Source organism: Zosterops lateralis, assembly GCF_965231275.1.
Source record: "Zosterops lateralis genome assembly, chromosome: 1".
In the NCBI taxonomy this organism is placed as follows: Eukaryota; Metazoa; Chordata; class Aves; order Passeriformes; family Zosteropidae; genus Zosterops; species Zosterops lateralis.
In genome coordinates this window covers 87321229-87335310 of record NC_139762.1, presented here as the reverse complement: position 1 = coordinate 87335310, position 14082 = coordinate 87321229, and the positions used below count along the sequence as shown (strand labels likewise).

Genomic DNA, 14082 nt, shown 5'->3' with positions numbered 1-14082 from the left:
TTTATTTAAAGTTTAGGGTACCTTTAAAAAGAAAGAGCTAAGTATGCAAGGCCATCTCGTTCAAAGTGAATTAGTTACTCTTTATCATTCCCTTTTTTATTTAAATATTTTTCTTGATGCAGACAATCGGTATGCAACTATATTAGTTTTTGACTGCATTTCCCTGAGAATTGTCTTGTATCATAGTAGTTCCATTTTCTGGGCCATATAAATCATCCAGTTTGAATATATATAAGTGGCAAATATTAGTTTTCCCCTGCATTACTGATTCTACATAATTACTTGGTGTAAGTTATTTCTGATGTGCCTCTCATGCTCTTCAACTTGAATCACTTAAATACTTAAATATCTCTTTTGTACTCTTTTTTTTTTTTTTTTTTTTTTTTTTTTTTTTTTTTTTTTTTTTTTTTTTTTTTTTCTGGAAAATAGAGTTGATAATATTGATAGTGTATCCTAAAAGTGTGCTCTTGAACTTTGATTACGTTGGGGAGCTTTTAATGCTGAATTTTTGCAGGCTATCAATTACCTTCTTTTTTGCTAATTTGCAAATCATACCAATAACTTCTGGGAAACTTCAAGGCTTTAGAATCACTATTCCATACTCCTTATGAAAAAGAAGGTTAGTACAGGTTATAGTTATTTATTTTTTGTAGCAGCTTGGTAATGTTATGTGTCAATCAGCAGTTATTTCATATGTTCTGTTAAGTAATTCACAGCTGAATTTCTAAGACAGTGCCATTGTTGGTAGTAGAGTGATTTCCACCTATATTTGTGAAGAGTGGATGCTTTCTAAGTGACAGATCTTGTTGAAGACTTTTGATATGTTCTAGTCAAGTAAATGTGTCAAACTGATTTCATTTGCCATCTCTTACTGAAGCAATTTGGTGTTCTCTGATGTTACAGTACTGCACGTCTGTGTCGACATGGCACATGACATCTGCCTGGTGCTGTTAGAGCTTGTGATGCAAAAGTGAGGCTACATAAGTAACTAAATAAAGTACTGAGTCATTCAGTGCCTGACATTATAGTTATGTTAAGTGTATTTTTGAAAAAAATCTTACCTCACTGAGATCATACAGTTCCCTATGTTCAACTTCTCATCTGTTGGAAAATAATTGGTAATTTCTGCATTTTCCCATGTGTATATGTATGTGTTTTAGTGAGAAGGAATTTCTTCTAAACAAAAATCCAATTAACTATGAAAATTTTGTATTTGTGTTTCTTGTTTCTTAACAGCGCAACTTGGAGACTATAATGCTTCAGTGCATTGTTCAGGATATCTATCAAATTACAACTTTATACCGGAGCAGAACAAAGATTTTCTTACCAAAGTGGAAACGCTACATGAGCAACACAGGTAATGTGAACTTCTAGTTCTCTCTCACCTCTTGAGCTTTTAAAGAAAATAAAGATGTCAAAAGGAAGACTCAAGTTCTTAGTATTTTCATTACAGTTGTCTTTCATATAGCTTCTGTTAAATTAAATACTTGAGTTTATCATAAAGGTGTTAGATTAATTATATTCAGAGTATGATGCTAATGTGTTGAAACATTTAAATAAATTTCTAGTTATAACTTCCAGTAGATTAGTTAGCCTTAAACATTATTAAAGGTAACAATCTAGAATACTATACTAGATGTTTGAGGGGGTTTTCTGCGTGAAGGACATTTGATCATTTTTCAAATTCTATAGGATTTTTTGTCTATATAAGGAAAAAAACCTCAAAGAAATGCCATAACCATAAAGCACTTCAATTAACTTTGTGCTTTCATTCCCCTCTCCTGAGTGTAATACAAAGACTGCAACAGATTATTCCAGTCAGTGCACTACTAATTATTTTTTCTGACCCTGCTGATTGTCTCTTCTAAGACTGCAGCTTTGGAATGAGTGGTGTTGATCAGATACTTGCAAGCTGAATGCAAATATACTAATCTAAAATTGTCTGTGAGCAAATGAAATCTAAATCTCTGTAGACTTGTTTTCTCTGCCTGTATCTTAACTGCAGCAGAGCTAATTCCCCGCTGTCTTAGTTTCTTTGATTTATACCCTGAAATATTTCCATTTTCATCTCTTCCTAATGTCTCTCAGCTGTTTTCTTCTCATCTTTCAATACTCCTACTTTTCCCTCTAGTTTCTTTACTGCTAGTGGTTGTGGTGAGTAGTTCTGAACTTCATGTGTGCTCCCTAGCCATCCAGAACAGGCATTGTCATTTATGGGGCAAAAGAAGATAACCACTGAACTCTTAACTCCAACTATCCTTCCTGTTGGAGATACTAATTTGGACTGCTTTCCAAACAGTTCATGTTCATGACACTAGCTGACGCCTCTACTCCTTCCAAATTAATTTGCAGTTTCCGATAGGCTCAGTAGCTTTTTGAGGTGGACTTTTAGACAGGAATTAATAAATCTGCTTGTCTTTAGGAAACAATCATCTTGGAGACCACTGAGGGAAGTTTCTGAAGAGTCTTGGAGTGGTGGGGTTGAGCTCATGTATTTAGTGCTGTGGTAGCTCGAGTTACAGAGCTGGTTATGTTCTGCTGAGGAAAGATCAGAAGTTAGCATTGGTCCAGACTAAGGTGTGCTGGAGTCTGTTGGAAAAACTTCTTTCTTCTCTGGGTTCTTTCAGTGATATCAATGCTTTCATTGAGTGCTTTGGTGGGGTGAAGCCTTGATGGTTGAGAAGTTTAACTTCTGTGTTGGAATTAACAGAGATGTTGGTAATTGAAGGTCTGAATAAAAATACTGAGCATATTGGACTGGAAAAATGTTTCTTTATTGTTTTAACACCTCTTTTGCAATTTAGCTCTTAAGGCCAATTTACTTCAGAGTGCAAGGAGAGGGAGACAATTTATTGTTTATCCTGGCAGTATTTCTTGCATACTCCTTTGGCATTAGTAGAGAATACTTGTCTCAGACATGAATTTGACTAGATCAATGCCAAGAACATACTTGACAAGAATGGTTCTGGTGTTCACCAGAGCTGCTGGGAAGGAAAGATAGAAAGGAAGAATTTATTTTTTACCCTTTGAGAGAACATTTGGAATGAGATTTCTGCTAATCTGGAATAAAAAATATTGCTGCAAACCATATTATCTGTAATTTATTATACCTTATCTGTAGGTTATCTGTAAATTATTATAACTTTGAAATTGGTATTCTTAGATTGCAGGGTTTCAAAGCCAATCCTATAGACATCAGTCCTTACTGTCTCTCCTTTGGGAAACTTTCAAAAAGGAAATAAAAAGGCTTGAATTGCTGAAATACAGACTTGAGAAGTTATGTCTTGAGTTATGTGTTGTAACTCAGTGCAGGGGTTTTTTTACCTAGGTTTTATGTTGTTTTGCAAAATCTGAGGAAGTATTCCCTGAACAAGTCCATGTCACACTGTTCAGTGGACAGTATGTAGCTGTTAAGAAAACAGATATTGTCATATTGAACTGGTATAGCTTCAGAAAATTTCCTTCTGCGTTCATCCCTAAATCCATAGGGGGAGTTTTCTGTATGCAGTTGGTTCTAACATGGTTCTCCTGCTGTGTTTTTCTTAGCTACAGAAGCAGTCTGAGATCTTAGGGTGCATGTATTGTGCAAATTGGTAAGGTTTTCATAGTGCTTGCTAGATCCAACCATCAGTTTGAAGAGAAGGATCCACTTGAAACTAAATAGGATGCTTATATTCCAGATGAGATTTGCTAGTCCTTGAGTATCAACACCTATAAAAATTGGAACATCAAGACCAGTTTCCTCTTGCCTGTTTATCTCACTGAATAATTACCATCTGCTTAGGGACCTGAGGGTTTCGTTTCACCTCTGATTAAGTAGGAGGGTGTAACAACAATTTAAAAACCCAAGTCTGTGCTGAGATACTTGTTGGCCTTTCGAAACACAAGGCATGACTGGTCTGGTGAAGATGGAGTATACAAATTGAGAGTTAAAATTTACAGGCATATCTTGTTAGTGTGCAGCAGACCTTCTGAACAAAGTACTTGATCAAATTATTTAAAATTACAGCAGTGTACTCTTGCAAACATATTCAGCATCCTTTTATATAACAAAATGGCCATTTTGCATTGGTTTGCTTCTGTAATTTTCTGACACAGTGAAAGAGAGAAGGTCAACTAAAGTTTTTCAGAATCTAGGTGACAATAGTCAGTGTACATATAGATCTGAGAAATCAATTTATTTCAGGGTTGTGACAAACAGCACTTTTCTTCATCTTCGTTCTCTTTTTTCCTGATATAATGACACCCTCAAGCCACACTGGCCATGGCTTTCCAGTTCAAGGTAGCTTTCAGTTTTCTGCAGCATGATGTAATATTTCCCAGAGTAGGTATTTTAAGGCACTGTATTTTGATGGCTTTGCATTTAAAAGGAGGGATATTAACTGGAAATAATAGATGCTGAAGTTCTTAACATAACTCAATTTTATGTCAGCTTTTTGCAGGTTGTACCTAAATTTGATTAATGTAATTTTACGCATGTTGTTTTGGAAGCTCACCTAGCAAAGAGTTGTTTTTACCTGTACTCATAGAAGCTTTCTTGAAGACAAGGAGGTTAAATGCTTGTATGTCTTAGATGCAGGGGAAAAAAAAATATTGTAGGACTTGCTGATTTTAGATAAACTTGGATGTTTTTTCCTTGGTAAGTTTCATAATTTTAGCATTTAATCTGTTCTCTCCACTTTATTTATTAGTACATTCATGCTTCTCATTTTTCTTCTAAATGACTTCTTTCTGAGAGACTATGAAATATACAATATTTACAGATACATCTTCTTACTAAAAAGATTTTAAAGGGGAATTGTTTCCTCATCCCTTTGAACATAACAGATAACAAAAATTTTTCTAAAAAGAGCTGGTCCAGAATGGCTAAGGTAAAAAAATCATGTATATTTCACTCAGGTTTTCTGAGAGTACTTTAGCTGGGCCTTCACCAGTAAAGAAAACATAGCACTACTTAATATGGGGTTATTTCTCAGATACTGGACTTTGGCATTCTTCTGGTTTTATGCATTTGAAATAAATATGATATAATATTTTTATTTTTGACTTGTCTGTGTGGTTCATATTTAATATTTTTTTCCCTTCTTTTAGTGGCCTCAAGCAATCTGAAGCAGAGTCCTGCTATATAAATATAGCAAGAACACTTGAATTCTATGGAGTGGAATTGCACAGTGGTAGAGTATGTTTACATTGTAATTTTTCCCTTGGAAAGTATATTTATATGCCTTTTTTTTCTACATTAATTAATAGCAGTAAAAAAAAAAGTAATTTAATTTAATTTAATTAGAGATGGGTAACTTTTCAATAACTTATGTATGACATAGGTGCTGGAATTTCAACCAAATAATCTAGAGCTCCTCAAAAGTGTTACAAAGTATTTTTAAGATAAACTATTTAATTACTGCAATATATTTTACTTAATAATTTTACAAAGGTTTCTGACTGTCTTTGCATGAAAGAAAATGAATGCTCTGCTTAGTGCTATTAGTTGGCAAGTGTTTTAAGAGTTTAATTTCTCTGAATTTCTAGCACTAATTTCTTAAGAACATAGAGATTTTTCTTTTTGCCTAAATTCCTGTATTCCCTGATTCCAGGCTAAATCTAAGAACTATTTAACAGCTTGAGAGATGACCACTAAATTTTTATTTGAAATCTTTTAGATACAGGGTGTGCATTTAAAAGGAACATGTCTTGCTATTTCACATTCTACTGTTACTAATTTTTTGATTACACTTCTCATCTGAAGTGAATTGCTTTGGTATATGACTTGTAGTGTGAAAACTAATGGAAGTCTACTACAGATAATTGCTTTCCTAGGTGAAGATGGCTTCTAGTTTTCTTAACATTTTTTTTAGTTTTGTTAATAATCCTGATGAGGAAGGAATAGAATGAGTAATTTGCTTCCTTCACCATATTTTCTTCTTGTTTTTCTTTATGCTGCCACAAATAAGCGAGTGTTGCATTTAGGAATTCTAGGAATTCCTAAAGTACTTCTGTATAAAACCATTGTAATTACATTCATATTCATGAAAGGTAGATGCTTTTTTTTAAGAATGGAGAAAAGTAGAAAGGAAAGGAAATGATCTTAACAAATCTAACTTTGTATAGTCTGTCCATTGGGTCATCTGTCACCTTTCTACTTTATTGAAGAAGCTCTTAGTGTTACACTTGAGATCACTATATGCACTTAACTTGATTGGATATTTGCCTTTTAACTTCTATTATAGCCTAGTATTTCGATAAGCCAGCTTGAGTCCTAAGACTTCCACTATGTGACCAGTCTCTTAATATTAACGGCATGTTGTTTCTGAAAGCTCTTCCAATTTCCATTATCCTTTCTGAGCTGCAGGCCCCTGAACTGCATGCAGGATATCAGTAGTGGTCATACCAGTGCCAAGTATTGAAGATATAGACTGGATTCAGACATTTTCAGCTAAATGAAATTTCACTGCAGTCTATCTTGCTACTGTTTCAATTCAAAATAATAGTTTTACTGCAATTCAGGTTTTTTTAAGGATTAAATATTTGAACTGATCATTTCTTTTAGCAGCTGAACTAGAGATCTAGGCATTTAGAAGCTACTAGGAAGGAAATAGAAAGCAAACCAGAAAATATCACGCCTTTCAAATTGAGTTTCGGTATCATGTGAATGTTGAACTTCATTCTTCCTCTCCCTTCCTTATCTCAGAGTAGGTAATGGAAAAAGAAAAGTACAGAGAAGGATAACGGTCATGAATGTTTTAAGGAAAAGCCTTCTGTAGTAGGTGAACAGCATAGAGAATGTGAATAGCCAACATTTTTGTTTTCTTTGGTAATAAAAGTTTGAAGAATCTTCAGGTTTAAGTAATGGAACTTCTTCCATAAGGTTGCAATTGAACTGTAAGTGTTACTTCTGATTTAATGAATGCCCATGGTGAAATAGCCATCAGGAGCAGTTAGGCAGTCACTGGGGTCCATTAAACATAAAAGAAGCTTCTAAACCAGGAAATCCTCTAACTGTAAATGACCTGAAGCTGAGAAGGGGAGTTGTTACTAGGGGTGTAGTTGGTTGTCTCTGAAGTTTTCTACTTCGGAAACAGCAGTTGCAAGTCGCTGGTTGGATTGAGGCAACATGAGGTTGGTCTTACTCCTGCAGGCCTCTAAGAAGTTTGCAGTGAAGGTTTACAAGCTGCTTCTTCACAGAGAATGTGTCCTGCCCCTGCTTTGGCAGGAATGTTGACAGTGCCTCCTGATATCCTCCCCCAACTCAGCACTGCTTTTAAATCATCCTTCCAGTTTTGTCACATCCCAGTGCCTTGACCAGATTTAGCAGGGACTAATTAAACTCTCTCTGTGAAAGGCGTTATCTCTGTGGATTCTGATGATCCTGTTCCTCTTAGATTGTATATGGCAGGGGAACTAGGTAACACCTGGCTTTTGTACTCATGGTCCAAAGGAGCTGGTGCTCCTGTACTGGTGGTTGAGAGTGGGATACTTTTGGATAATGTTTCTTGAAAAGCAGATGAATATATAGCTTCCTTTATTTTTTTGTTTTATGATAAAAATTTAAATATTTAACATAACTGTGAGCTTTCTTTTTAGCAACTTGGTAAACATGCAACTTTAATCTGAGCTCAGTTTTCATCTGCAAACACTCCTGCTTTTTTTTCCTGATGAAAAATCTGAACTGCTAAAATATTAAAAAATGCAATAGTGTTAGGAGACTCAAGAGAGTGAATTCAATATCTTAAAACTGTATTGATATTTCTTGAATTCCTAATCTCCTTTTCACTCTGGACCACTACCCTGCTCAATAATTAATCTGCTGTTAACTCATCATTCATTTTTACTCAGAGGGTGGAAGATAGGAAATTTGTTGAATCAATATTATTTCCATATCTACAAAAATCAAGATGGTAATTGTAAATTAAATCAAATGTGAATCAGTAATTAACTAGCTAAATGCCTGGCATGATAATTTTTTATCTTTACAACTTTTATGCTCTCTTTATGCTATTCCAGCATCTTGATTGTGTATTTCTTAGGCTCAGCACAAGAGATTTCATAATAACAAATAACACAGGAGATTAGTGGTTTGGGCTGGTGCAGAGGAGGGTGAGGAATGAACTTTGTTCTGACAAAGCTTCTCGAGAAAATAGAGTAGCTTAGCCTAATTAATCCCTATCAAGTGTTTCAGATAATCCTTTATTTCTGCTTAATCATGTTGATTTTCAGCTTTTACTTTTAAAGCTGTTTTTTCTTTACAGTATTGATTTTTAAAAGCAGGAACCTGGAGTAAGCTCCAAGTGCTAATAATACAATTTTCTACCCTGCTTTAGGTTGGCCGTATCATGGCAAAATAGCTAAACTATAGGCAGTTAGTCTTCTGAATACCTTAGTGTTCTTCTCAAGTATTAAAATACAAGTATGTCAGTTCTGGATTCATGTATTATGCTTTGCAAATTACTTGGACTTCACTCATTCATGTGCCTGTATCACACTTCTATTCAACTGTTTTTAAAGGATTTATTGTACACTTTCCACAGTATTGTCAGAGCACATGCTACCCGTTCTATTTCCGTGTACCTTACTAACATAAGGAAATTGGGATTGGACATGGAGGAAGGCCATGTATTAATTGAGCCCAGAGTACCATCTAGAGGAGCAACTGTGCTATTGAAGGCTTTAAGAGAATCTGTTACCATTGGCTGTCCTTTAAAAACAGTCTGAAACTGCTTTTGAGTCAAACCTGATACTTTAAACCATGAATTCTTCTTACATGTGGATTTATGTGTACATTTAGGTCTGTTTAGAAATCTCTTTAATAACACATTAGTGTGCATTGATCATAAGAAATGGGAAGCCAAGATTTGTAACTTCTTTAACCATCAATCTGAGTTTAGGCTCAAAATGACCATCCAGCATCCTCCTCTCTGCCTTTTTGGGTTTTTTTAACTCAAATCTTTACTTATATGGAAGAATGTGTTTTCTCTTGAGTATCTCAATACCAAAAAAAGATTATAAATTTATGATTTTTTTTCCAGTTGCATGTGTTAAGTTAATGCACAGCTTTTGGTTTGGTTAATAATGGATTTCATTTAGTGTATGAAATATTCATGTACACATGTATTTCTCCAACATATTCTCATATGCAAAATTGTGGTCACCTCCTGTGCAGTCTTTCTTGGTAAGACCTTTTAGGAAAAAGTAAGGAATTTTTTCCTCTATTTAAACAGCATATAATCAGGCAATTTTTGTTCAGTTCCCAAAATTCTGTGTCATTTACCAGACTAATCTTGGGAAGTACTTCAGTATCTTTCCTGAAGTTAATAAGACAAATTTACTCTTGATTCAGACCTAAGGAATATCCAGGGTAGGAAGATGAACATTTCAACTTGTTTTAATGCATGAATAATATTTAGAATGTGTAATGGATAACATCAAAGGAAAGAGATGAGAAAAAAATCAAAACTCAAAAATGTCCTTGATTTTTTTTTTTCTTCAAGTGTAGCAATTTAGGTATAGAAAGCTTGAAAATAAATTTATTAGTAGATAAATGTGAATGACACAAACTGCCTCTGTGTTATTACAGTATTTTTCTTTTGCAGGATCTCCATAATCTAGATCTTATGATTGGGATTGCATCCAGTGGAATTGCTGTATATAGAAAACTCATCTGTACAAGCTTCTATCCCTGGTAAATTCCCCTGTTGTAAAGAAATATGTCCAGTTTTTTCCATCTTACTTCCATTTGCTTTCAAATTAATTCCAAAGAAGCCTACCATACATATATTTGTTCTTTATGAAGTATCATGGTATTTCCTTGTGCTTAGATAAAAATTGAAACTTGCCTAGGCTTTTAAATCTTGAAGACTTTTGAAGTCCTTGCACTGTGTTAAGTCTTGATCAAGTTAATTCACATACAAGTATGAGTACATGATTAGGAGGACCCTGTGGTCTTAGAGATTTGCTTCTGTTATACCCAACAATATGTCTCTTTAAAAACAAAAACAATCAGTATTGCTATTAAAGCTCAGCCTCTAATTCAATCTGAATTAAGTTCAGTCTGAATCTTTAACATGGCATTCAGCAGGAAGATACTTCTTGGAGCAGAAATGTAAAATGAGTTATTTGGAGTTTCAGATTTACAGGAAGTAGGATAATATAATTTAGACATTTTTAAATCTCATCAAGTATGGGTATATAACATTAACAAGCAGGCAAGGGACCTTCACATTATTCACTGATACATAAAACATTAGAATGCATGATTGTGCTGTAGAAAATAACCTCTGCAAAGAAATAATGTGCACAAGAACTCTAATGTGAATGACATGAGAAGTTACATAAGCTATAATTTTTTTTAAAGTGCTCTTGGGGATTATTAGTTATACCATACGAAAAATTATAACCTGAATTAGAAATTGGATAGAGTTTGGGCACTTTCTTAAAGTTTTTGGATTGGATCACAAAGGACTTTTTTTCCAGTCTTTCTTTTTTAATAGAAGTATGAAGTTGGCTGGGTTTTTTTTTTTGTTGTTACTTCATAAAACTATAGCTTTGTCATGTTATATGTGAGTTTTCTTGAATTTGTAATAATTTTTCTGCATAATTTTGTCAGTAAGATAGTACAGGGTTCTTAATCATGACAGAAAAATGCATTCCAATGTGTTTTGCTTGCATTTTGGCCCTTAATTATTTAAAAAAAAAAAAAAAAAAAAAGGTTCCCTAGCTGTATTCTTTAAATACTAGTGTCATTCCATCCTTTCATCTTTGAACCTCACCAAACAGATAGATTTTATTGCTTTTTCCTATAGAAAAGCAATAAAATCAATTTCAATTAAAATTCTAGGGGAAAATACACTGTATAGTCTCTGGATTTTTCTTTTTTCCTCCCTTTGCTGTGAGTTGCATTTCAACTCCCTGGGAGTTGAAATATAATAATAATATTGCTCTCATATAGCAGCACAGTAAAAACTTGTATTTTTCCATTTCTAATGCACATTGAAGCATAAAAGGCTTATTTTTCATCCTTGTGCCTTGAGTGCTGCTCTTTCATACTCATCAGCCTCAGCTTCTTAGAACCACTGCAGGTTTTAAAAACTGCCAGCTGGAGGCACATTTTCTGTCTTCTGCCAGTCTTGTTCTGCCAACTTCGTTGACCTAAGTAAGATATGAATGGATAACAGTTGTTCCTGAAAACCATAGAGTTGTGGCATTTTAAAATCTGTGACTATATGAATTTTTTAAGGAGGGGAAAGGCTCTTTATAGCACACAAGACAGGAGGAATCCATAACTTCCTGTTCTACTTTTACTCCTGGAGAGCACAGAGGAATAAAACACAGATGCTAAAACATTTTTCACAAAAACCTACTCTCATTTACAGAAAAAAATTGACGGAAATAAAACCCACAGGTTTTTCAGTTCAAATAATGCCAACTCTTAAATATGAGGTTTAGGCAGTAATATTTTCAGCTGACTGCTAATACAATTGTTCCAGGCTTTCCAACTTGATCACTTGATCTCTCTTTCCCTCTCTCTCTCTCTCTCTCTCTCTCTCTCAAAATTTATTTTCATCTTGAAAGCAAAAGCTCTCTACAGAGGGGCTAACTTTTTGATATTTTATTTCTGGCATCTTTCATGAGTTAATCATAATTCTTTGTGAATGGTGTCCATTCCCTGATCTTGCCAAAGCAAGGAAACACTGAAAACCACCAGAGCGGAGTTGCTTGGGATGTGTTTGTACTGTGGAATCTCACTTTTATTTTAGATCTCAAAGCAGGATATATTTCTGTAATGCCTGAATTGGTATTTATTTAGGCTCTTTATGTAACACCATTTGTATCAAGTGGTTTTTCCTATGGACTGTGCAAACTTCACCATTAATGAGTTAGAACTCAAGGTGGCAGCAAACACCATCAAAGCACTCTTTCCAAAATTTTAAGTAAAATACTCTGCAGTGGATGACAACAATACAACTATGCCATATGGTAGTAGTCAAAGGGGACCAAAAGTTTTCAGGAACAGAGGCAGTGAGAGAGTTCTGCCTTGGCAAAAAGAGGCTTTTCAATCAAAGCAACCTACGTAAAGAGCTGACTGATCAGTCAGCGGCAATGCAAGTCAAGATAGGTTTAAAAAATAGCTTTGGATTTAATGCAGTATTTTATACACTCTGCAGAGTTATCCTCAAGGGTGCTTAACTGTTCTGTGGTAATTTCCAAATTGATTTTGCATGTAAAATATTAATGGCAAAACCAGAAATACACTCTATGTCAGCAGCAACTAGAGTTAGGTATTAAATGCTATTTTGTGTATGTAGTTTCACTGCTTTGAAAACTTCAGAGAAACTGCTTCAGGAATGCATAATGCATGGCTAGTTAAAACTTGGAAAACAACCATCTTACATAGCAAATTAGACAGCACCTTTCTACAGCAGTAAAGTATAGGGTTTCCAGGTAAAGAAACTTTTTTTTTTTGCTTCAAGTCACAAGTACCAGCTGTTAGTACTAAGTGCTAGGACAGGAGAGCCAGTTAATTAAAAAATTAGCAATTCTGTGACTCACAGAGTGACAAATTTATTTTGATGCCTGTGAATGATAGGAAGATGGGACCCAAAAGATCTATCATTCTTGAAATACTACAACTAGTGAGTGCTTTATAAATAAACCATGACATTTAATGATTTGTGAATGTTGCACAGTCACTGGACAGATCATTGGTGAGAGAGAAGGGCCACTGAGCCACCAATTACAATAATAGTAACTGCATTCCATTTATGTATTTTTAGGGCATGACATCTTCAAGAACTCGCTAAGTCTAAATGCTTTGACACCTTAATCTCTTTGATCTTTTTGTAGATTTTTCTAGGTGTGAACATTCAGACATTTGTGGGCATTGCAGAATATATTTAGTTTATGTTAAATAAAAATTTAAATTTAGTTATGTTAAATTTAGTTATGTTAAATAAAAATGTCAGAGTAGCAAGTGGTCCTCATACCTGAACTAAATCAGTTTAGTTGTACTTTAAGAAGAATGAATGGAATCAAGAGGGGTACTCTGTTCAGGAGAGTGTCAAAATAAAGAGACTTAAAGGCCTGGTTTGGCTTGAAGTGATTATATGGTCATGCAGTGAATCATGGCTTTGGTTTTGGTGAGGTTTTGGGGTTTTTTGATTTTGTTGTTTTGGTTTTGTAAGTTGTTTGTTTGTTTGTTTTCTTGGTTTCTTTTTTAATTAAAAAGAAAGTAGGATGTAGAGGAAAGGGATTAAGAGAATTTTGGTACTTTGGGATCCTGTTTCCCCTTTTGTTGCTGGGTGGGAGGTTTTTTGCTTTGTCTGCAAGTTTAGTTTTCTGCTGCCTTCATGATGGGTTAAGAGCAGACTATGACAGCAAGTGTGTAAGCTGAGAATAACTCCAAAAACTTGTTTGTTGAAGTTTAATCTAAGTCAAGAAGCATGGTAAGAAAAAACCAGAAGAACAAAACTTGAGTGGTTTGAGTGAACACAAAACTACTTCAGGCAGAGTAGCACTAGAATCAAGAAAGAATTATTATATAATGAATTGCAGCTCAAATACAAATGGAAATTTATATGACTTGTCAGGTAGTTCAGAATCAAGAACTTTTAGATGAGCAAGCAGATCACTGATGTTTGAAGTAGCAAGTCAAATGACAAAAATATTTTAAGAGTTGGCCTAACAGGAGAGGTGGATATGATTTCAACTTTCTATTAATTTTCACACCATTTTGTCTTGTCAAAGAATAGTGTTTGAAACCACTTATTTCTTTGTGGTTCTGTAACTGATGGAGAAAAGCATTTTCTGAAAATGGCACACACTGTTTTCCACCTCTTGTGCAGGAAGAGAGATAGATAATTCCATGAATATTCTTGTTAGTAACAGGCAAATATACTCTCCTGTATCCATGTAGAGTGTTGCTTATAACTCAAGTGCCTTTCCTGTGAGCAGTGGGGAATGAGTTTTGTGGCATCCCACTTGATGAGAGTGATGCAAAAACTGTGCCAAACTGAGAGGACTTTCAACATAGTTCATACCTGATGTCTGACATCCTGTAAAGCATCAGTTCACAAAAATATTATGAGACTT

General features: G+C 34.6%; 1 protein-coding gene across 5 annotated transcripts in view; it reads left to right on the top strand.

Moving 5' to 3' along the window:
* Positions 1–14082, top strand: part of PTPN3 (protein tyrosine phosphatase non-receptor type 3) — a 164343-nt gene that overhangs the window by 89700 nt on the left and 60561 nt on the right. For all 5 annotated transcript variants that reach the window (XM_083860387.1, XM_083860386.1, XM_083860389.1 and 2 more), the window contains exons 8-10: positions 1237–1357; positions 5092–5179; positions 9588–9676. In XM_083860387.1, coding sequence (XP_083716513.1) covers positions 1237–1357; positions 5092–5179; positions 9588–9676 — 298 coding nt within the window. The remainder of the gene's footprint in view (positions 1–1236; positions 1358–5091; positions 5180–9587; positions 9677–14082) is intronic.